A 23632-nucleotide genomic window follows, 5' to 3' on the forward strand; every position below is an offset into this window, starting at 1 on the left:
GAACAGGAAGATGGGAGTCAGGCCGTGGCGGGGCAGGGGGGCAGGGGGGCAGGGGGTGGCATTCCTTTCCATGGCAGATGAGAGATTCAGGGAGACTGTTGGGGGGCAGCAGGAGGGAGGGCCCAGCTATGAAGTCAATGTACTTGAGCCGGTGGCTACAGGGACCTCCAAAGAGACCCTCCATCACTGGCCCCCCGCACCCACCCCCCCAGCCTTCACTTGCCACCGACAACTGCTATGGGCAGCCACTGGGGGGGGGCATAGGGCTAACTACCCTCAATATAATATAATTATATTACAATGTAATTTAGAAGACAGAGACTATTAGTCACCTTAAGGTAACTCAATGCCCTCAGGCCACGCTCACCTGCTTACCAAGCAGGTAAGCAGGGAGTTAAATCAGGAGGGCCGCCAAGAGGGGCATGCAGTGGCCCAAGAGACACGGAGGAAGGGACTGTGCTTCTGGCCCTGGACCCCAAGAAGGGCAGAGGGGCAGGAAGGGGGTGGGAAGGAGCTGGGGGCAGGGGTGGGCGCTGGGGGGTGGGGCTGAGGTGCACAGTAGTTCAGACGCCCGGCTCCCATCTGGAACTTCAGTAGATAAGGATGCTGCCTTTCCCCCTCTCTCCCAACTCTGGCTTGTTTGCTGCCCCTATTTGGGGGTGATTGCAGGGTAATGAATGTGGCGGGAAGCAGGCAAACAGCACAAATGAGATACAGCACCTAAGACCAGGCCGGGGCCCAGGCAAAACACGCTTAATAAGGAGATAAGGAAATCAATTCTGCTTGTCTTTCCAGGCGTGCGAGCCCGGGAGGGGCCTGCAGGATTCGTGTCTTTCTGCCTTGCATGCTGGATGGCAAAGCTTCTCTAGGACACAGAGCCTGATTCCCCAGGAAGGAAGAGCTGCTTGTTGGTGGGCTTAGCATGGCAAAAATAATAGTAGTGACAACCGCCCTGGGGGTGATAATAACCGCCAGTGCTTTTGTGCCTCGCTGCTTACTGGGTGCTGTTTTGAGAAATGTCTTACATCAATTATCCCATTAAATCCTCTCTATGACCCTAAGAGCGCAGGGAGGACTATTCCCCCATTTTACATATGAGGAAACCGAGGCACAGCGGGTAGGGGACTCGTCCAAGATCACCGCACACGTGAAGTGACACAGCTAGGTTTCCAGGGTAGGCCACCTGGCTTTCAGAGTCTGGGCTGTTACCCTGAAGCCGCGTTGCCCCTCTAAACACAACAGGACACGACACAACACAACACAACACATCACGGCACAGTATGACACAACTGTGGGGTTCAGCATCTGCCAGGCACTGTTCTCTGCGGTGAGGCGCAGTGCAAATTCCCTCCAGTTTGCCCCGAGCCCTGTTGCTACAGTTATATGATGAGCATTACTGAGCACCCAGTACGTGCCTACAGCCTGTCCTAGGCAGCATGCGGAGAGACCCACTGGGGGAGACAGACAGGGAAACGGTTACTTTCAAGATCATGTGTTGAGTGTGGTGACTGAGGTGTGGACGGAAGGCGAAGGGAGTACAGAGGGGACAGCCAGGCCATATGGCGTTCAGGGAAGGCTTCCTGGAGGAGGTGATGTCCAAGATGGATCCCGACAGGGGAGCAAGAGTTGGCCAAGGGAAGAAAGGAGGGAAGGACATTCCGGGTAGCAACACAAAGGCGCGAAGGCACGAAGTGTGGGCAGTGGACAGAGCTGCGAGCTGGTTGTTGTCCCCAGAGCAAAGGGGGTGCTGGAGCAGGGGCTGGAGGGAAAGCAGAGGGCAAGCCTCGGGGGCGGGTTGGGCTTTGTTCTGTGGGGTGCTTTCTCACCCCTGAAGAACAGCTCGGTCTGTCCCTGACAGGGAGACTGTGGCTGGGTTTCTTGCCACCAGTTTCTGGAAGAGCTGTTTTAGAAGCCAGTCCTCTTGGGCTGTGTTTCAGCTCTGTCTTCCCCTGCTGGAACCACACGCCCCTCCCCTCCAGAGGATGAGGATTGGGAATTGGGGGGTGCTGCCAGTGCCGGGCATTTAGGGGGCCCGGGCCCTGCAACTGCCCTGGTGGAGAGATGCAGAGGGGCTCATGGCTCTGAAAACTCAAGGACCCATCTGGACCTTCTCTGTTTGCCCCATCAGTGTCTGGAGCTTGACATCATTTTTTTTTTTTTTTTAAGATTTTATTTATTTACTTGCCAGAGAGAGAGAGAGAGAGAGAACACAAGCAGGGAAGCGGCAGGCAGAGAGAGAAGCAGGCTCCCCACTGAGCAAGGAGACTGATGCGGGACTCGATCCCAGGACCCTGGGATCATGACCTGAGCTGAAGGCAGACACCCAACTGACTGAGCCACCCAGGCGTCCCTACTTGACATCATTTTAAAGAGGCCCTCTTTTTTTGAATTGACTTAGTCTCCATCATTAAATAATTCATGTTGATTTAGAAAGCTTTGTTTCTAATGGGAGCCACAACACAGCAGAGTTAATATTAGAACAGGCCAGGAAGATGAAGGAAATGGGAGGAAGACTGGGAAAACTCCCTTCCTAATAATTAACCCGCCATCCACGCCCCCCCCCCCCGCCCGGCCCCCGCCTACTTCCAATCCGCCGCAGTCTGCTCTAGTTTGTCTGTTTCCCAGCCGTCATTATCATCCGACATCCTCCGGACCCACACATAGTGCTTGTTTCATCTGTTTACTACTGATTGACTGGCTCACTCTCTGCTAGAACACAGGCTCACCAGGGCAGGGCTGGTTTTCCCTTTCACTGACCGATGAACCTTACTTGCCTAGCTCAGTGCTTGGCACCTAGTAGCTGTTCAGGAAATATTTCTTGATCAAAACCTCGGCTTCCGTTTCCTCCCTGCTCTGGGTCCTCCAACTCCTTTGCTTCTCAAATTTTCAGGCACTTAGCAAGATCAAATGCAGTATTGTCCTTACGGCTCTAGCCCTGGAGCAGTAGAGATATTTGTCAACCCTGGGGTCCCTGCAGGTGCGAGAAGGACACGGTCTGCACGTGTGTGCGTATAGATGTAACTTTAAAGTGTATGGCATGTTGGGGGCGGTGTTAGTTTGGTGCTCACAACAGTTCTGGGAGATTTGTATTTTTATTATCCTCATTTTATAGATGAGGAATGAGAAAATCCATTCATTCACTCACTCATCCATTCATGTGTTTACAAAACCCCAGATAGTATTGAGGACCTACTCTATACTAAGTGCTGGTTAAAGAGAGTTGAACCAGAGACCCCGGGGGCGGGGGGGAGCACTGAGGACCTTGCTCAAGGTCACACAGTGAGTGACCTGCATGTAGGGGTTCTGCAGCCAGCCCTTGACTCTTCCTGCTACACCCCAGCTCTGCTCATGTACCCGCAGGTCCTGTGATGTCTTGCTAAGCTGAGTCCCCGCAGACATAGCTCGGAATGCATAGAAGCTGCAGACAGAGGGAGGACTCTGGGGTTAAAATGTACAGCCAAGTACAGAATCCCAGGGCTGGGCAGGACGGTGAGAGGTCCCCTCTCCAGACTCAAAGTAGGATGCTGCACAAAACACTCCGTTACCTTTTGTGCCTCAGTACCAAGGGGATTCTGTTCCAGTGGGGGATGGGCCATCTTCCTCAACTATTCGGTGCCGCAAGTTGGACTCCTTATTGTAGAAGTCGCGGTGTTTTGGGAGCCCGACAGTTCTTAGTGACCATCTTATTTATCACCACCTTCATGTTACAGATGAGGAAACTGAGACCCAGAGAGGTGGAGTAGCAGGGCCAAGATCACACAGCTGGTTAATGGCAGGATCTTGACTGTTGCCTCCAAGTCTGCTGCTCTGGGATACCATGATTCTTGGGATATTCTGCAGGTGGAAAGATGCCTGTGTTGACCTGGCCCGAGTCAAGGCATGGTCCTCTGTGCCACAGAGGGAATGCAGCCTGGCCGTTAACCTGGACCGGGGCCCTGGAGTCTTTGCCTGGCTCTGACCCTTCCCCTTCTTGCTCTCCTGGTCCCCTAGCTTCCTCCCTCTGCCTCCCAGGGTAGCAAATGCTCAACTCCCAGTTGCTCCTTGCCTGAGTGCATCTGAGAGCTGGAAATACTAGGCTAATTAATGTGTCTGTGACTCTAGGCTTGGCTGCTGGGGCTGGGTCCCCATGCCCTCCCTGGAGCACCACGGGATCTGTGAGCTGGCCCTCTGGCTTATCCAAGCAGGCTGCTGGCAGATGCATATTTTAACAATGCACATCTGTTGGCTATATAATCTCTCATATTTGCCCTCCTCACTTGGTGCTTTGATGAAAGACCCCCAGGGGTCTCCCTCTGTTCCAGCCAAAGTGTTTGCTTTGCAATTTTGCTGGAATACCATCTAATTCTTCTCTCACATCTTCCGCAGGTTCTAATCAGGCTCTTACTTTATTTAATTAAAAATCTATCTCAGGCAAATACAGACTAAATTAGGAAGCTCTCTCATTCCTGGAACACAGGGAAGGCAGCCCCTCCCTTGGGGAACTGGCTGGGACATTTTCCCGGGCTGAGATGTCACTGCAAAGCAGATGGGGTCTTGGTTGGGAAGCTGGCTGGCCAGGCTAGAAACACCCCTCTTCCCTCTGCTGCTCTGTCTGTTCAGCATGGTGAGCAGACCAGAGCTCCCCTTCCAGAAGGCTGGGTCAGCTTCTGCACGCAGGGCCTCTCTCCAGGGCAGTAGGTGGGGCTGTACACCGCAAAGAAACTCAGTCGGGCTGGGCGCCTCAGGCAGAGGCCTGCCAGACCCACCAAGGGGGAGTGGGGGGAGAGACCTGCTGCACCAGCTCAGGGGTGGGACCTAGGGTGATCAGGAGGGGCTGGAGGCAGAGCCTGGGACAGCTGTTTCTTGCGTCAGGTTAGTTTGTCAGGAGGAGTGGTGTCTGTGGAGACTTCAGGAAAGGCTGCTGGACATATGCCTGCTCAGGCCCCTTTTTTCCAGCTTTCGGGAATCCAGCAGGCTAGCCTGCCGGGGTCACCTGGAAACTCCTCCTTCCCCCGTCTTCAACTGCCTTCCAGACTCGTGTAATGCCTTTTCCCCACACAAACCGGCTCTGTGCCAGGTCTGGCCCCAGGAGAGGGAGATGGGTGTGTGTGTGTGGGGGAGGCTTTTAGATGTGACCTAAGAAGGAACCCAGTCTGTTCAGATGAGACTCTGCGGCCCCGCTCTCAGCAGCCCAGCCCTTAAGCAACGAGACAAAGGAGATTGTGCTGGTATTTAGGGACGCAGACAGCACTGGTTTGGAGTTGGAAAATCTGGGGTCTATTTTGAGTGGTAATTAAACCATGAGGGGCTTTGCTCTCCAAGTCTCAATTTCCTCATCTGTACAACATTTGGAGTAATTTGAGCTTGGATATGTCCCTGAGAGAAGGGAGGAGGCAGCCTGTGAATGGTTGGGTGCCACCGGGCAAAGCTCTGACAGCAGGACGAGAACTTGAGGACGAGCTGCGTCTCCGTCTAGTCTAGGTCCTGTGTGAAGTCAGGAGTGGGCAGTGCGTGGTTCCTCCTCAACTTAGCATCCTTTGGTACCCTCTAGAAGGGGAGCAAGGCTGCAGAAGGCAGATTATTTTGAGGACGGGGAACAGAATCTTCTCTGGAGATGCCCGAAAGTCTTCTGGCATTGAACAATCAGAAAACATATCAGACACTAAATCCTCCTGCACTTCTCCACACCTCCACACCACACTGTACCCCCATCCCCACTTTAGCCACCACCTCGGGAGAGATGAAGATGTCTACCTCTTCCTTTCATATCCCTGATCACTCTTCTGCAGGCCCTTCTGGACCAAGCTGTCCCAGCTTATTTGCCCTGCCGGACCCGGTTTCTTTCTCTTTCCTTTATCACAGGCTAGAGGAGACGCTGGGGTGGAGGGATGTTCTGGGGTCAGCCCTGAGCTTTGCCTCCTGTCTCAAGAAGCCAAGCCCCGAGCTTGGTAAGTGGTCCTCCGGGGCTGGCTGCCGTGCTTGGGATAATGTGCCCTGCGTGTTGCCGTGTTGATCTGAAGTTAACCTGACACGCTCTTAAATATTCCATCGGGGAGCAGCCACGCGCCTTATCCTCCAGGTGAGGAGGCAGCACCCCAGCTGCTGACCCTGTGGTCGGAGCCTCACAGCAGCTGCTAGGAGGCGGGCTCCCCCCTCCGCTGCCTGGGCCCCGTCCCACCCGGGGCTGGCGGAGCCTCACCGAGGAGGCAGCGCGGTGGTGCCAGAGCCCTGGCCGGGAGACCACTCCCGCCCCACCCCCGGGGCCAGGCCCTTGGCGTCTCTGAGCCTCGGTTTCTCATCCGGGGCAACAATCCCTGTCCCACTGTCTTGTGTCAGAACGGCGGAAGTAACGTAAGTGGAAGTGCTTTGAGAGGGGCGGTCAAGTGCACGCACATGTCTGCCATTATGCCTTGTGTGTGCGGCTCCGTTCTCAGGGGCTTGGGCCTCAGTAGCCGCTGGCTGGAGGAGGGAGTTGACAGGGCCTGACCTCAAAATCAGAAGGAGGACGTTTAAGAGGTGGCCAGGCTCACTCCCTTGTCTTCAGGCAGGTCTGCCTGTGAAGGAGTAGGGACCTCTCAGGCAGGGTGTCCCAGGGGCACTGGGCTCCGGGGAAGCCAAGAGGAAGAAAGGCCAAGGCTGGCAAAGGTCTGATTTGGCATAAGGGCCCAAAATGAATTTTCCTCGGGATGATTTAGGCAGTCAGTTCTCCAGCTGAGAGCTAGGATTCCCAGGGAGTGGCGGAGGGTGGGGAAGGAACAGGTGCAGCGGTGGTCCCTAGGGATGCTGAAATCATGCTCTGTTAGCGCTTAGTGGGAGAAAGCACAGGCTCAAGGATGTGTCGTATTCTTCTCTGTATCTCCATTGCCTAGCACACGGCCTGACACCATCATGTGTGCAGAATATGCTTCCTGATTGAATAAATAAGCATTCAGGAGCCCCTTTTAGCCCCTTAAGCTGGAGTCAAACCCCCTGCGGTTAGACAGGGTCACAGGTCGGTTAGCAGTGGCCTTCTGATTTCCAGGGTGAGAACTTTCACTTTCCCCTTTTTGGGGGGGATGGTGGGTCCTGACCCAGTGGGGCAGCAGCGGCCAGAGCCCAGTGTGATAACCACTTTGGGCTTTGCCCAGCAGAGAGGCCCTTCTGGAAGTGAGTGCATGGTGCTTCCCGGAGCATCCTCGCGCCCCACGTGTCAACGGCTCTTACCCAGGACGGTGAGGCGTGCGGGGCGAGACCTTATGGCGGCTTGGATGGCCTGGCATTCGTACACGGCGTCATCTTGCAGCTCTGCCCGCAGGATCTTCAGGTGATGCTCTCCTGACAGGTGGTTCCCTACCACCAGGTACTGTGGGTAACCTGTGGAGACAATGCACATGTGGGGGGTGGGGTGGGGCCAAGGGTGGGGGAGGCATTCCTACCAAATAGGCACAGCGGTGGGACATGTGAGCAGGGGCTGGTCTTGGAGGCTGGGGGATAGGGGTGGGAGTGGGGGTGGCGTGACTGCTCAGGGCCTTGACTTTGGTGTGAGGAGCACAAAGTCGAGAGCTTTCCCTGGATATTGGGCAGTGTGTGTGTGTGTGTGTGTGTGTGTGTGTGTGTGTGTGTGTGTGTAGGTTTAGGAATATTGGAGACGCTATGATCAGAGAGAACAGAGAGAGCAGAGATGGAAATGCTAAGTGTGGGCAGACACAGCAGAGTTAGTACTCTGGTAAGCGGGGTGCTCAGCGCTGTGGTTTACCAAGCAGACATGCGTTTTGACAAGGAGACACACAGAGAGACGGAGAGACCCAGGCTGCGATTCTCAGCAGACAGAGTAAGAGAGAGAGAGAGGGAAGGAAACAGAAATCTCTGGAAAAGAATCAAGAATGACTTTGGGGGGAAAGTTTTGTTCAGGATGAGCAGGAAGTAGAAATCAAGGCCCACCCTACCAGTGGCTGGCATCCTCTGGCCACTTTGAACCATAAGGGGCCCTAGTCTGGTCACTTCTTCTCCCCACCTCAGACCCCAGGGCCTGATTAAGCACTTACGAGGCACTCAGGACACTTAGGAATGTGGGGCCCCTTATACTACTGGTGATGAATAATGGATAAATAAAAATTTGAGAATGATAAATCATTAATCAGCTGTCCTGCTGCTGTGTAGGGTGAATATAAATGCCAACGTAAATCGTGGCTGGCCAGGTTAGGCCGATCCCCTGTCCCGGGCCTTGGGCTCTAGACCTCCTTAGTATCTCCCAGAAGGATCTCCTTCCCATCACCCCCTTACCTGAGCTCTGTCTCCCCTCCTCCCACCCCCACCAGCCTCTTACAGGGGCCTTCCTCCCTGTTCTCTTCCCTTCTCTCTTCAGAGGCCCGCCCACCCTCCGGCAGCTACAAACCATTCCTCTGTCTAAAAGACCTTCGCCAGGACAGTGTGAGTTCTCAGAAATGTGCCATAGGAAGAGGGGGTTGGCCTATCTGGCCTTTTAAAGAGAAGACTAGGGCTTAAGCCGGTGAGAGAGAGAGAGAGACAGAAACAGAGAGACAGAGGGATGTGCAAGAGCTCTCCAAATATTTCCGTCTCTAAGTGCGGGTTAGATGTATTCAAGTAGTTCCCAAGGACAGCACTAGCACCAGTGGACAGAATTAATATTGGGAAATACTTTAGAATATTCTTAATATAATTTGAAAGGTCCGGCAAGGATCTAGGCTACCAGAGGTGGTAGTGAGGTCCCCATCAGTAGCTGCATTCAACCACAGGTTGGTGATCACCTGTCAGGGACACTGCAGAGTAGATTTCTATCCTAGATAGAATATTGGAGCTCTAAGGTCCCTCCCATCATAAGCTAAGGGTGGGGCAGAGGTGGGGCAGGCCTCTCCAAGGAGTGGGCTGTACAGGGGCCACTGACACCCATTCCTTGTCAGAGAGATAGCTGGGATCCTTCCCAGTATGTATTTTGTGGGCTTCCTATGTGGCTGAGCCATTCAGGCTCATGTCTTCATGGCTAGCATCGTCCCCATCATGCAATCAAATGGCCCCACCCGGCACAGCTGTTCTGGCCTGGCCAGAGATGCTCACAAGGCAGTTGGCTGTACCCCCGGGGGAGCACCATCTCCCCTCCTGCCTGCCCTTCCTGCCCTCTGCTGGGCTTTGGGAAGAAGCCCAGGTAAGTTAAGCTGGCTCTCCCCAGGGCCGGGACGAGGGGCTGGAAACGGGTTCCTGCCCAGCCCTCTCCCCGCTGCTGCCCTCAATGTAGCTGGCTCACGGCCCCCAGCACTTCCGGCCCAGCCTCTGAATCCTGCCGTCTTTGATTGGTCCCTGGTCTCCTGCAGGCATCTTGGCTGGAGCTTGTGTTTTTGTTATCTTGCAAGCTATCAGCAGCAGGATTTTGCTCTCATGAGCTGCTGAAAACATCAATGATGGGTTTGTTTGTATTTGCCTAATTAGGCAACAAGCTGCAAAGCTATCCCAAGGACTGGCAGGATCTTTGGAAAACACAGGCCCAGAGGCCTCGATTCTGAGCAAGTTCTAGCTCCTTCCATAGTATTATTATTCTCTTTTGCTATGTTCAGGGGAGGCAAAATTATTGAGAGTCTGGGTTCTACAGTCCAAGTGCCTGGGTTCAAATGCCCGGTCTATCACTTCCTAGCTCTGTTGTCTTGGGTAAGTTACTTTAACTTCTTCATGCTTCCGTCTCCTCATCAGCAAAATGGGGACACTATCGGTACCTCATAGAGTCATGGTGAAGAGTAAGTGGGATCATCCCTGTTAAGTGCGTGGCACACAGTAGAGTCTGTAAATGCTGGTTTAAAGAAAAATGACACTGAGATAGAATAGCCAAAAAGGTCCCTTTCTTTAGAGGCGAGAACATGCAGGGTGCCAGGCTTTTTGGGTGTTAGGAGCCAGGGTCCCACACACGGGGATTGGGTGTATGTTTAAATCCATTTCTTTCTCGACTGTGACTTTGTTTACCGGTCAAATAAAGGAGGGAATCCTTCTTTTTCTCCCTGTGGATCGTTGTAGATTTATGACATAATGTCTGAGAATCACTTGAGGTTCTTAGAAGAAGAATGTTCTATCAATATGAGGGCATGCATTTATAAATAATTTCCTTTGAAATGATTTTCAGCCTTGGTGACCAGAAAGACAGTTAGGTCTTCAGTGCGGGAGTGATTCCTGGTCCACTGAGCCGGGCAACGCAGAAAAGGATAAAATTAAAAAAACAGAAGAAGATAGAGCTGTGGCAGGTTGAAGTCTCACAATTCTGGGCCTCGGTTTCCCCACAGGGGGGCCTGTGCCGTTATCGAGTGCTCTGTGAATACTTGCTGAATGAAATCGAGATCTATTCCTCTCTCTTTCTTGTCAGGTAAGCAGACAGTATTTATTGAACATGTGAGTTTCTGTCATTATTGTCATGATGCTTTCTTGGGGATCGGTGATCAAATATAGAAAATACTTTACCAGGACTTTGAATTTATTGGCTATGCAAGGAGATGGACAACCTTCTCTGTATAAATGGAATCAAGTCAGAGAGCAAAGAGACCCCAGTTCATCAGAACCCTGTCACCCCTCAGTACTTAGTGGGACCCACTCCTGACCCCAGAGAGCCATTCATGGAATTGGGTGCCAGAAAGTCAGTTATCCATGTGCTGATGAATATCCGGGGTGACCTGGGGCTTCCTCTTGGCCACCAACCCCAAAAGACCCCAGTCCTTGACCGGAGGCTGCAAACCCTGCAGGAACCCAGAGCACCTCCTTCACTAGCAACGATGCTGGTCCAAGCTGAGAGCCACACAGAGCACGAGTGATTCTGGTTTGGGAAGGTGAAATCACTCCCCCAGTTTCTCTCGGGTAAGGAAGTTCAGAGCCCCTGAAATTGGCTGGTTCCCATAATACTTAAATTTTATGGCAGCACAGTATATTTTGGAGATATTATTGTGTATTTTATCCATGCTCAGCTAGGCTGTAGCACTCAAACCCGGTGATGCTATTGACCATGGCTATAATGTTTCAATATACATTTTTGGCAAGGCATAACTCACATTTTAAAATATTAATTTCCCAACCATCATGTTCCTGAGTGCACTTCGATTTTTATTTTCCTGCAGCTGTACACCACGAGAGAAGCAAAGCTACTTCTCAGTTGAATACATATTTTTTTTTTCTCCTCCTCCATCCTCAGCCATTCCCCAATGGCAGGGACACCCAGATCCCTTGTTCCGAATTTTCCAGGTTATGCTAAGCCTCACAAGCTGTCACATGCCTACCTCCCCAGGAGAGAATAATAATTGCTGATAGGTAAGTGACCAGGAGGATGATTCTATTCCCACCCCACCCCCCCGGCCCCCAGGGAGAGGATGGATCGGAAAGACATCTGTGTGAGCTTAAGGGTTGACATTCACAATGGTTAACAGATGATAGGGCATCACACCAACCGGAGGGAGCTCAGCTGCCAGGGACAGGAGCCTACCAGGACATCCTTGCTCAGTACCAGCCTGGGTGGGCTCAACAAGATTTGCACTTTAAACGCTCCTTTTCTTTTCTTCCCATCACACGGTAACCCCTAAAAGCAACTGGGTTCCTTTGTGAGTTTTCAATTTCTTTGGCTCCCTTTAATGGATGACAGCCCGGGAAGAACCAGGTGGTGACTTAAGTGGGGGATACATTTTGGACCAAGAAACAGGAACACGTTACTTCTAGGAATCTGACTCTACCTGAATTGTGTTTGACTTTCGAAGAGATCCTCCAGGGCCACACTGTTCGGGTTTGACCACCAGAATTGAGGGTTTACATATCATTCATTACTGGCAGTCGGAAGGGCTCTCAAAGTCCTACGGATCCTGGACCCAGAGCTTGCCTATCCTGACTCTGCTCGGGGGGCAGAGTGGGGTGGATGCACAGTGAAACCTGGAGATTTAATCTCCAAATGCCCATGAAGATGGGGTTCCCTAGGAGGGTGGCTGGGTCAGGCGGGTACAGGTTCCAGGCCTTCCCTGGGAGGTCTGGGGGTACTCACTTGAGAGGTCCCTGCCCACTCCCAGAGCCAAGCCGTCTTTGATCCACAGGACAAAGCCATCGTATTCAGGGATGGTACACAGCAGTGTCACGGGCTGGCCCGACACCACGGCCTGGTCCTGGGGTTGCTGGCTGAAGGAGTACACTTGGCCTAGGAAGGAGACAAGCACAGCGGTCAGTTACTTGCAGGTAGCAGTGCCTGGAGGCTTCTCCTCACGTTAAGCAGCAGAGGAGACACTGACCCAGGGGAGAAGCACCCCTCTCCCACCGCCCCCTGCATCTTACTTCCTGCCTGGGGCCCAGCAGCAGCTTCCTACGTGCCCCCAGCTTAAGTCCCAGCTCTTAGCAGCTGCTTGGCCGCTCAGCCGCCCCCGCTCCTCAGTCCTTACCACACCTCACACTGTGATCTGGCCTCCCGCCGTGCCCACCGCCCTTGGGACGAGCTTTGCCACTTTCCACTGGACTAACTCTTACTCGCTGCCGCTGGCTTGCGCCTCCTCCCACAACAGGGCAGAGGTGGTGCGGTTTGGTCAAAAACCGGAGAATCCAGGGAAAACATTATTGTTTCCGTGGTTCCCAGGCTGGTACAGCGTGGCACAGCGCGTGCAGGAGTCCCCACTTTGTCCCTTTCTTTCTGGTGGCAGCCCTGGCTCCGGCTTCTCTATCACCTGGGAGAAGGTCACGGGCATGACCCCAAGCTCTCCCACGCACCCCTGGGAGCAAGACAGCACCGAGCCATCCAAGCCAGCCAGCTCAGGAGTCATGACCTGGACACACCCACAGTGTGTACCACACACCAACCGCTGTTCTAAGATTTAAAAATATTAGCTCATTAACCTTCTCACCCTCATAACAACCTATGAGGTAGGTACGATTTTGACCCCCGTTTTCTGGAGGAGGAAATGGGGCCCAAGGAAGTGGCAAATACTAACAGGAGCTGGGCTTGGTCATGACCGAGCAAGTACTGAGTATGCATTAACTTTAGCTTTTTACAGTCGCCATAACGCTTGGACCTTACCAAGCCCAGTTTGCAGGGGCCTGGATGTTAACTAAAGTATCTAGGAAGTGTCTGGTGGCAGGACAAGGGATATAAATATAAGACTTTCCTGCTCTAAAGACTGTATTTTCACCTACTGAATTGCGCTGTGCCCAGATCCCTAAGCCGGTCCTGGAAGGAAAGCTGAGGAGGCGGGCTGATGTGATCCGTGTTCCCTGGGAGGCCACAGATGCATGGACAACATTGCCATTTACAGAGCCCCTGGCCCACAGTGAGCTGCATTTCACGTGCCCTCCCTTCTGTAACCTGTTTAATTACATGTCAGGGCAGAAATAGCCCAATGTTACAGCAGGGAAAATAGGATCAGAGAGGCAAAGTAACCTACTCAAGATCACACAGCTAATGAGTGGTGGAGCCAGGGTCTGACTGGGGGCGGTCCCTGTGACTTCCAAGCCTGCATTCTTTCCCAAGCCCTGCCCGGCAGATAGAAACACACAGCTCAGGAAAGGTGGACCCGGTGGGTGGGCTCCTGTCCCAGCCTCTTCTCCCCCACATGGGAGAGTTGGGGATGGCCACGGAGGTCCTGGACCCTAGCTATTGCCCATCGTGGGGACACAACGCCCCAGGCTTGGACCACTGGTAAGGCCATGCTCTCAGCAGCAGGTGGCCCGAAGGAGGGAGTGATGCACATATAAAGAAGCAGAGGGAAGCGGGGCCAGGGGGGTGGAGCCAGCGGTGGGGCTCCCCAAGGGCAGCCCTGGAGGTCCGCCTCAGAGAGCTTGTGGCAGGTGGGAAGGTAGCCGCAGTTGCAACCTATGAGATCTTGGCTGGGTCTCTGGGGAGTATCATTAAAAATCAAATTGGCCCTGAATTGTGGGAGTAACACTTTTTATTCTGATTTGAGCTTTACAAATTAGATTTCATAGGACATTTTAATCAGCTATGTGTGGTGGGTTTATTTATTTATTTTTCCTCTCAGTCTCTTCAAGTTCTCTGTTGTAATTAGACTGTTTCTGGCACCAAAACAAGAGAGAGAGAAGGGAAAGGAGAAGTGGGGGGGGGCCTGGAGAAAGAGCCCAAGGAAGGGGTGATGTGAGGAGGGTCAGGGAGACGGGAGGGAGCTGGAGAGGCCTGAAGAAGGGGCCAGGAAGGGAGAGAGAAGGAAGGAGAGGGAAAGGGGGGGAGGGGGAAGGCTGGAGGGGGGCACTCCTTTCTGAGGCTCTGTTCGCCCCGCTCAGTGATGATTTCACAGCTCCTTCTTATATCTCAAAATCTTTCTTGCAAGAAGGACAGTGTCAAGACAGCTGCCAGGGCTGCTAGAGATTGTGTTATCAGAGAGAATTACCAGGTTGTCAGCTGGGGGCGGAGGGACTGGAAGGAGAAGTCCCCAAGCAGGTGATGAGGACCCTGTGGGGGTCCCAGCCCCGGTCCCGCTTCCTCAGGTGAGGGTGAGGATAATAGACAGCTGGGGTACAGGGGGCACCCCGAGGGGGGGTGTGGGTGGCGGGGGTGGGGTGAGCCCTGGTTGGTACAGGGAAAGCCGAGACCGGCCATGCAGGAGGACGAGGAGGGCTCACTAGCTCACTTTGGATGCTGTCTCAGAGCCATGGATTGGGGCAGGCACGAGATTCCCCCCAGTGAGCCCTGAACACACAGAGAGCTGAAGGGACAGTGAAGAGTCGGGGAGGGCCTGGGTGGAGGACGGTCTGATCCATCCCCAGCAGGCTTCAGAGAGCTTTCTCGAACATCTCAGCAGGCTTCAGAGAGCTTTCGGCCCGCGCATTGGGTCTGTTCGGACCCCTTCAGCTTTTCTATGGAAAGAACGCCTCTTGGGATGGTGTGGGGGGCGTGGAGATAGATATACTGGACGGTCTCAACAAAACCACCCAAAGAACAGTATTTACCCATTATCTTTTGGGAGGGGATGATTGGTGCTCTGACAATTTTCTTTTTCAGTCTAATTTTAATTTCTGTGCATTAAATACATGCCACTAGAAATACTTTTTCTTTCAAATCAGTGAGATGCTTTTTCAAATAGAATCATAAGCTGAGCGTCACTATCTAGAGTAGATAAAAACCACAGTGCTGTGGGTGGAGGGGATGTGGAGGGATGGGGCGCACTGTCTTTTCACCCATAGGATGTACCTGGAGTCTTCTCTTCTGGGCTTCAAAGCCCCTAGGAACACAGTGTGCAACCATGGGTGTAGTTTCCTGGCCAAAAGATGCTCTTCACTCGTTCCCTCACAGCTGGTTTCTTTTCCCTGTCTTTCCTGCTCCCAGGAAGTGAACTGTGAGTGAGCCTGGGATCTTTTCTAGAACCTTCTGGGCACTATGGTAAACAGACAGGAACCTCCTTGAGAACATTTGTGATTCCACACACATTTATTGTGACCTGCTACGAGGCAGGCATTGCACTGCCTTGTGGGAAACAGATGGATACGACCTGGTCCTTCCCTCCAGGAGCGAACATTTGTGCACCCACCACACCCAGACAACTCTGCTCTGGGCGCAGAGTATGTACTGCACCCACTAGCCCACCTTGTGCCATCCATCCCAAGTTTTCTGCCTCAGTTTCCCATTGTGCCCACTGACATTCTCCTGCTGTGAAGCCCGGCAGTCAGTGTGACCTCCCTTTCCTGCTTCATTTTTAATCTGTCCCCGTCACCAAGTGTGGCCCAGCCCCTCCTCCGCAGCATCTCCCAGACTCACCCTTTCCTCTCCATTCCTACGGCTGCAACCCAAAGTCTGGGCCCTCCCCACCTCCGCCTGGGTTCTTTCGACAGCCTGTGAATGCTTTTAGGTCCGACCCTGAGTCTTCTTCCTAAACCACCACTTTCCTCGTGCACTCTCTCCCTTTCCAAGGGGTGCAAGGTCTAATGGCTCTCCACTACCCGCCGGAGAGCACCCGACAAGCGTCTCCAAAATCTGGCCTGCTTCCCTCCAGGTGTTCAGCAGCCATTCACTTATGTTACCTGTCCCATGTCATCGATGTCCCACCGTTCTGGAATCGCCCCTCTCTCCGGGGCTCCCTAACCAGCGCTGCCCTCACTGAATGCCAGATTCTCCTCCAGGAGAGCTTTGCCTGTGCCTCTAGGCACTTCCCATCACCAAGGGGGGGATCTTTTCTCTTCTCCTCTCCTCCTCACTTTTCCTCCTTCCCATCCCCCCTTAATTTCTTCAAAACTTTATTGAGGATTTACTGTATATCAGATGCCGAAAGAACCAAGGTAAGTGAGAAAGGGAAGGTAAACTGAGGGCAGGAACCACGGCCATTTTTTCATCTTGTATTCTCAGCACCTGGTCTAGTGCATAAGCACTGAATACACTTGACTTGTGGACCTTGCGGCCCGCCTACTCTAGTCTGCCATCTGAGACCTGTGGTCACGAGTGAGGTGAGAAATGAAGGGAAAGGGCCAGAGTCTCAAGAAGTCAGGCTTTGTACGGTAAAAACAACTCAGCTATTCATGGAAGACCTACTTTAACCAAGGCTTTGAATATAACTACAGTGCTAGTCAGGTATTACTACCCACGTTTCACAGAGGAGCTGAGGCTCCCAAATAGAGTGACATGCCCTAGGTGACCCAGTTGTAACTCAAGGTCACACAGTGGGCCCTGGTGCAATTCCAGGTCATGCAGTGGGCCCAGGTTCAATAAAGACCCAAATGTCTCTGGTTGCAAACCCTGTTTTCTTGCCACTTTCCATGTTGGTTATTGAATTAAGGGTCTAGATCTGGATTTTTATCCACAGATCAGGACTCCCCCCATTCAACCCCAGCAACCATTGCCCTCAGACCATCTAAAGAGAGGCAGAGGATCTTTGGAGTGAAAAGCGATTTCTTGGTTCTTCCCTAAGTTTACATGGCCTCCTGCCAGTTGCTGGTCGACAGCACTGCGTTGGGGTTCATGGTGGAGTCTAGTACTGGCCACCATGGGGGATAGGAAAGGAAGGAGGTGTAAAATTACTGGCACTTAGCATTATATAGTCATTATCTATATAACTATGTTATTATATAAATATATAGAACTAGCTATATATCACAAATAATACTTTTATTGTTGTAGAATTCATAATAGCTAACTTCAGTTGCGTGTAGCACATGTGTTAAGAGCTTTACGTGGGTTATTTGACAAATGCTCCTCTTCACAGTCCTGTGTGACAGGTGCCCTATCAGGCCCCTGTGAGGATGAGGCTGTCCAGGGGCCCAGGGCCCTGAGGGGTGGGGTAAGGACACCAGGCCCAGCAGTCCTATTCCAAAGCTATATCCTAAGCCCTGGGAGCTCACAGAACCCACCCGAGACCACACTCTCCCTTGCCCTTGGCCGGGACTGCCAAATGTAGGGAGACTCTCAGGGAGGGCTTGGACGGAAACACACTTGGGTTAGACCGAGTGGGATGTGATTCCAGTGGTGACTTCAGGCACGCTTTCCTGTTTGCATTCCCAGGAAGAGAGGGGCCCTGCAGAATGGGGAGGGGGCCCAGGGGCCACTGGAGAGCCCGTGAGGCGACTGTCCGCAGCCTGCAGGCTCCCTGCACGCCCAGGCTGCTGTGGACTTCGCAGGCCAAGAGGGCACCTTCCCAGCTCTCCAACCGGGCCTTTACAACTCTGAAGGCGGGAGGTGGGTATTTCTCCCCACTGCACTCAGAGAGGAGAGATGCCAGCCTCAAGGTTCTGCAGTGGCTCAGGGGGGCTTAGAGTTCGGCTCTGAAGGCCCCCGGCGCAGAGATCTCCCTCCACCTGCTGAGCAGGTAAGGAGCTTGGAGGCAGAAGTGCCGAGCAGGTGGGGCCTTTGGAGGTGTTCTCTTCAAACTGCAGGAAGCAGGGGCCGTATCTGGCTGGGAAGGATAGAGAGGAGGTGGGCTCTGAGGAGCCCCATCCTGACGAGCCATGTGCGCAGCCCGCGTGGCGGGCTCTGAGTCAGGATGGCTGGTGACCGGCAGGCAGGAGGAGGTGTGCGGGCGGCAGGGCACTTGGCAGGAGGGCCCTCAGCTCTTCAGTGCTGAAAAGGACAGGTGCAGGTGCAGCCCCGCCTAGAGAGAGGGGTGGGGGACATAGCATTGGGAAGCCTCTGGGCTCCAATCCTGGGCTGGAGCCCTCTCTGCTCCCCTGCAGCAGCCCAGCTGGGAGTCCTCCCCTCCTGCCACCCTGTCTGGCCTGTCCTCTGACCATCTCTTTCCCTCGGCTCTCCGCTCAGGAGCAGGGCAGCTCAGCTGCCTCTCTCCTCTTTTCCAGACTGCTTGCTTTCTTGAAAGTGCCCCCCACCCCCCTGCCCCATGGGAGTGCTCATCTCCATCCCTCCTTCATCTGCACCAGCCCAGCAGGCTCCCTGAAGGGGCCACCCTCTCCCAGGCCTGACCACACGGCCCCTCACCTTAGACTCTTTTTGAGGACTTGCAGTACACAATAGCATGGAATGGACCAGCACCATCTGGCTCTGGGAGGTCCCCACTGTCATGATTCTCTATGAGCTCACACACCTCTGGCCCCGGATCTGAGGTCACCCCTCAATTCCTGACTATCTCTTGGGGAGGGAAGAGCCATTTTGTATGGAAGACTGAGGGTATAAGGGCCAAATTGCCAAGAGTGATGGTTTTATAGCAGTGCTCTGGGGGCCTGGCTGCTGTGGGGTATGCGGGCACATGCGCATGTGTGTGTGTGTACGTGTGGGGTGTGTGTGTGTGTGTGTGTGTGTGTGTAACAAGTAGGAAGAGGGCCCAGTGGCCCCATGCGCATGGTGGTCAGGGTCCTTAATGGCAGGCTCACGTCACCCACCTTGCCACCCATAGCTGTCAGCCCTGGATCTTTTGGGGATACATTCTAGTACTTGAGTGTCCCAAGCCTGTTGCCATCTCTATGGGCATAGGTTTTTGTGTCTCTCCCCGTCACTGATCTGGTGCTCAGGTGGTTCCATGCTGGTGGTGACAGGGAATATGCACAGGGTCAGCATGGGCTGGTGCAAACAGCATGAGATTTGGGGTTAGTGTAGCCGAAAAGAGAAGGCCTCAGTGCAAACTGCACTGGAGCCTGATGTGGGGGGCAGTGTTGCTAATGTCCCTGTGTCCCTGACATCCCTTTCTTTCGATCTATGCTCAGAGGTCAGATCAGAGGCAGTCCAGGGATGGCATGCGGCTGTGCCCCCTTCCCCCCCTCCCATCTTTGGGCACTTTGGCCAAGCCTTTGCTCCAGGAGCAGGTTGAGGGAAGGAGACCACTCCCCTTGGAGTTAACCCCAGCCATTCCTGGACAGGAACTAGGCTGCTTGGAATGCTTGCCCTGGCTTCTGAGGAGCCCAGTGCTCTGCAAACGCATGCAGACAGTCACCCTTGTCCTGCCCCTTTAGAGGGGGACAGAGCTGGTAAAGGAGCAGGGCCCTGAGATGCTGAGTGATGCCCTGGGGATGCCCAGCGGTCCAGAAGCAGGCAGAGCAAGAACTTCTCTGGTGCCCTGGGGACGTACCCACCACCACTCCTGTGCCTGAGTGCGGGGCCGCCCAGCTGAAACCCTGCCTGTCTCAACCCCCAGGACATTCAGCAAAACTTACTGAGAGTCTGTGGATGGCCACATTTGGCCATAAGTCGCTAGGCTACAAGGGAGAACGGGCTCGGTCTCATCAAGGGGTCACATAAAGCTCTTTTTGAGTTTGCGAAAGGTCTGTTGCAAGCAGGAGGGTTGGAGGGAGGAAACCGAAGAGCTTCGTGGAGGAGGAATCATGATATGGGGAACTCGATGGAGGAGAGATGTAATTCTGGGTTAGGAAAAACAGGCAAGCGAAGGCATGGGTGACGAGTGACCTCAGGTACCTGCTTTGAGTACCTGCCAAAGCCTGGGTCTTGGAGAGTGCAAGGAACACAGGGGCAGGCAGACCTGGGCAGAAGCTCACTAACAATATGATCTGGGGCACATTCCTCACCCTCATCTGTAAAATGGAAGTGGCGCACCTAGCTTGCACAGCTGCTCTAGGGAGAGGACTCGTGTGTAAATGATCCTGGCACACAGAGGTGTTTCACAAAGGGTTGTTCTTAGTTACATCACCATCCACGAGTCTTTCCTGAGCCCAGGACCACTAAAAGTGGGGCCACACCCTGGGGAACCTGGGTCACTGAGTTGGTTAAGCGTCCGACTCTTGGTTTCGGCTCAGGTCGTGATCTCAGGGTCGCGAGATCCAGCCCCGAGTCTGGCTCCACCCTGGGTGCGGAGTCTGCTTGAGATTCTCTCTCTCTCTCTCTCTCTCTCTCCCCCCCTCTTCCCTGCCCCTCCCCCTCCATTTTCTCTCTCTCTAAAATAAAGAAATTTTTTTTTTAAAAAAATGGGGCCACACAGCACCTGGAAAGAGGGATCCCAGGAGGCTCTGCAAATCTGAAGTTGCACCGATTAGAAGCTGCTCCTTCCCATGAGTCTTTCAAGTCTTTCTCACCTTCAGGTGAATGGGAGGCTGTGGGGCCACCTGTAGCTCTGCCGTTGGCACCACCCCAGCCCACCTCAGTCTTCTGATGCTGCCCGGCCAGCCATGCAGAACAGGCTCAGTGTTGCTGTCTGCTCTGTTATCAGTGACCAATTGGGGAAGGCTTTAAGAATACTTGTACGGGGGATATTTACTCCAGCTTTTCCCAGCCCGGAGGATGCAAATTGCCTCTTAGGAGATTAAGGGAAGCTGCTCTGCTCCCGAAAAGCAAGCAGATGGGAGCAAGGGAAGGGGAGGAAGGAGCCAGCTCAGAGGTCCCCTAGCTGATACCAGGATGACGCCAGGCGGAGTGGGAAGGGACCAGGGCAGGATGACTCCGATCATACCCTAGATGACTCCGATCATACCTGGAAGCCCAAGTCTTGACTTCTGCAGTTTTCCTGTTGCTCAGCACAGGACCAGCTCCTAACGCGGAAGAATGAGTTTTGGGAAGTCTCCAGAAGGTCTTGTCATGACCTACTCAGGGGAGAGGAACTGGGGGGTAATGGGGTTATGCCCGAGCCCAGTGACTACCTGAGCTGATGTTTCTGGAGAGTGAGATGGGACCAGCAAAGGTGCCAGCCACGGGCAGAGGCACGTCTCCGCTAGCACCTCCAGGGCCTCTCGCTGGGTGTGGGGGGCAGATGAGGGACTGATCTGTTTTCCATGACAAGGAGCTTAGAGTCTGGAGGAGACAAATATGTGCAGAAGGGCCTGGAATTACTAGCATTGCACAATCAGTGCCCAAAGTGAAATATAAAGAAAGTCTCAAGGAAGAAAGATGTTTCCTTCTGAGGGAATGAGGGAAGGAGTCCCAGAAGGGTTGGCTTCTGACGTGGCCTCCAGGGTAAGGGATAGGAGGGCAAGGAGGGAATATTCCCTGGAATGGGAAATGGCTTAAGTAGCACATGGAGGTCAGAACGTGATGGTGAGGCCACACGATCTTGGCTGGATCTCTGGCTCTACCATTACAGCCGTGCTGCCCTTGGGCACATCCCCCAGGCCTGCTGCACCTGACTTCCCCCACCGGGATAGTAATCAATGCTTGCTGGGTTGTTTGTGAGAATGACACGGGGCATTTTGCGTAAAGTGCGCAGAGTCCCGCACGCGCTCCACAACGGAGCAGCCACCATCACTAGGAACCAGGTAGGACTGGTGCACGGCATGTGGCCGTGTAGACATGTTCAGCAGGATGCATTCCTAGGGAATCATGGTAGGCCTGATTGTGTCGGCCCTCGAGTGCATGCTAAGAAATTTGCACTTAATGAGAAATCATCAAAGAGTTTGACCCACATGCTCAGATCTGAGTTTTAGAAAGATCACAGCGGTGACAGTGAGGAGGGTGGACGAAGGAGGATAATCTGAAGATAGGAAAACTGATCAGGAAGATTTTGCTGTCAACAGGGCTCAGGCTAAAGCCGTATCAGTGGAAAGAAGAAAATGGATTTAGGAGCCACTTGGAGGTAGAATCGGTAGCATTTGGCAGGAGATGAGAAGGATGGAGGCATAAAAGTCCCCTCTCCCTGGCCTGCAGGAAGGGGTGAGTAGGTGACCTTTGGAACCATTTCTGTGTCAGGAGGGGAAGCATGTTTGGGGGGGCAGTGAGTTCCATTATAAATATGTTGATGGAGAGGGGCCCTGAATCATCAGGAGAAGGTGTCCTGGGTGCAGTTGGGTCCATGGGTCTGGAGGAAGCTGGTGTGAATAACTTATGCTTAGTGAGCACTCACATCTCAGGTAGTAGGAGAAGTGGTTCTACAATATGTCCTCTCATTTGGGGTTGACTTGGGAGTTCATCTCCAAATAGGGGAGGTTACTGATGCCGATGTGACCCTCTAAGAGGGACATGGCTGCTCCAGGCTTGGCAGATCGGGAGCAGCTCTCTTCAGTGGCACGGGCTGCCAATGTCTGCGCAGGCTTAGAGCCCTGTCAGGATGGCAAGAAGTCATCTAACCCCATCTTCTTCCTTTGGATTGGGACTGGAGACACCAACAGAGAAGCCAGAAGAATAAGGCAGGGGTGGGGTGGAAGAGGGGCTGTCTGTCCATTGTTTCTTCTAGACTCTTTGCTGGGAGAGAGACCTGAAAACAATTTTACCCTCAACATTACCATTTGCAGCCACTAGCAACTTGATTCTGATACACAGGTGAGGAGAAGCTTGCCGAGATGGCGAACATTCCAGAAACTACACTGGAGTTTTGTTTGGGCTTACACACGAGAGCCAGACTGCTGCTCTTCCCCGGGACTGGAGGTGGGCCAGAAATTCCAGGGCACGTTTTCCCGCCCTTGCTTCTTGTCTGAGCTGGGGGCGCCCAGGTAGCCTGTGATTCTGCTGGTCTCACACACCTCTCCCCGGGATGCACAATCTGCCAAGGTTGTCCTGGACAGCGTGGGTCTTTAATGAAGAGAAATGGGGCTGGCCGAGGCAGGGTGACTCCAAAGTCACTATAAATCCTTCGCCTACTGATTATCAGCCTGTGGCCCGGGCCAGAGCCTGACTGTCCTCATTAGTGGCAAGCGGAGGGAATCCTCCATCCGTTCAGCCAAGTTTTGGATGCCAAGAGGATACTGATAAGTGCTTCTGGAAACACTGGTGCATCGGAACCTGGGAAGGAGCCCATCCATCCCTGCCTGCGTCTGACCGAGATGGGAAGGGCAGAGCAGTGTGGGCTTTGGTGGTCATGGTGGGGGACGGTATGGAGTAGAAATGGGAGACACTTGGGCAGCCCACAAAGGCTAGGAACCAGGATGCCATAGCAGGCTTGCTGCAAGGCTGGCCATGGGACCCAGGCTAGGCCCCTTTCTTTCTCTGAGCCTCAGGCTCTTGTGTGTTCAGGAATATGTGCTCCCTGGACCATTGTTGGGGAAAGGTAGACAGCAGTAGAAGAGAAAGAAGGGGTTGAAGAGCAGGATAGAGCTAAGTCATTAGCTTGAAAGAAAGTGTAGGCATGGGCTGTGGGCAGACCCAGCGTATACGGTCGCCCTCTTAGAGTGGATCGGGATAGGAACCCCTGGGAGGTGGGGCTCGTGGATTGGCTGACTCCATGGTGTCCAGCATCTCTGTTCCTCTTTCTCTCTTCCTTTCTTCCTTTCTTTCTTTTCTTTCTTTTCTTTCTTTTCCTTCTTTTCTTCTTTCTTTCTTTCCTTCTCTCTTTCTCTCTCTCTCTCTTTTCTTTCTTTTTCTTTCTTTCTCTCTCTCTTTCTCTCTTTCTTTCTCTCTCTCTCT

General features: G+C 53.4%; 1 protein-coding gene across 4 annotated transcripts in view; it reads right to left on the minus strand.

Moving 5' to 3' along the window:
* The window catches only part of KIRREL3 (kirre like nephrin family adhesion molecule 3), a 541225-nt gene that overhangs the window by 82504 nt on the left and 435089 nt on the right, over positions 1–23632 (minus strand). For all 4 annotated transcript variants that reach the window (XM_073903960.1, XM_073903961.1, XM_073903959.1 and 1 more), the window contains exons 4-5: positions 11972–12121; positions 7183–7332 (exon numbers count right to left, since the gene is read on the minus strand). In XM_073903960.1, coding sequence (XP_073760061.1) covers positions 7183–7332; positions 11972–12121 — 300 coding nt within the window. The remainder of the gene's footprint in view (positions 1–7182; positions 7333–11971; positions 12122–23632) is intronic.

This window comes from Callorhinus ursinus, unplaced genomic scaffold (genome assembly GCF_003265705.2).
Source record: "Callorhinus ursinus isolate GAN/ISIS: 27379988/994484 unplaced genomic scaffold, GSC_fseal_2.0 scaffold19, whole genome shotgun sequence".
Taxonomy (NCBI): domain Eukaryota; kingdom Metazoa; phylum Chordata; class Mammalia; order Carnivora; family Otariidae; genus Callorhinus; species Callorhinus ursinus.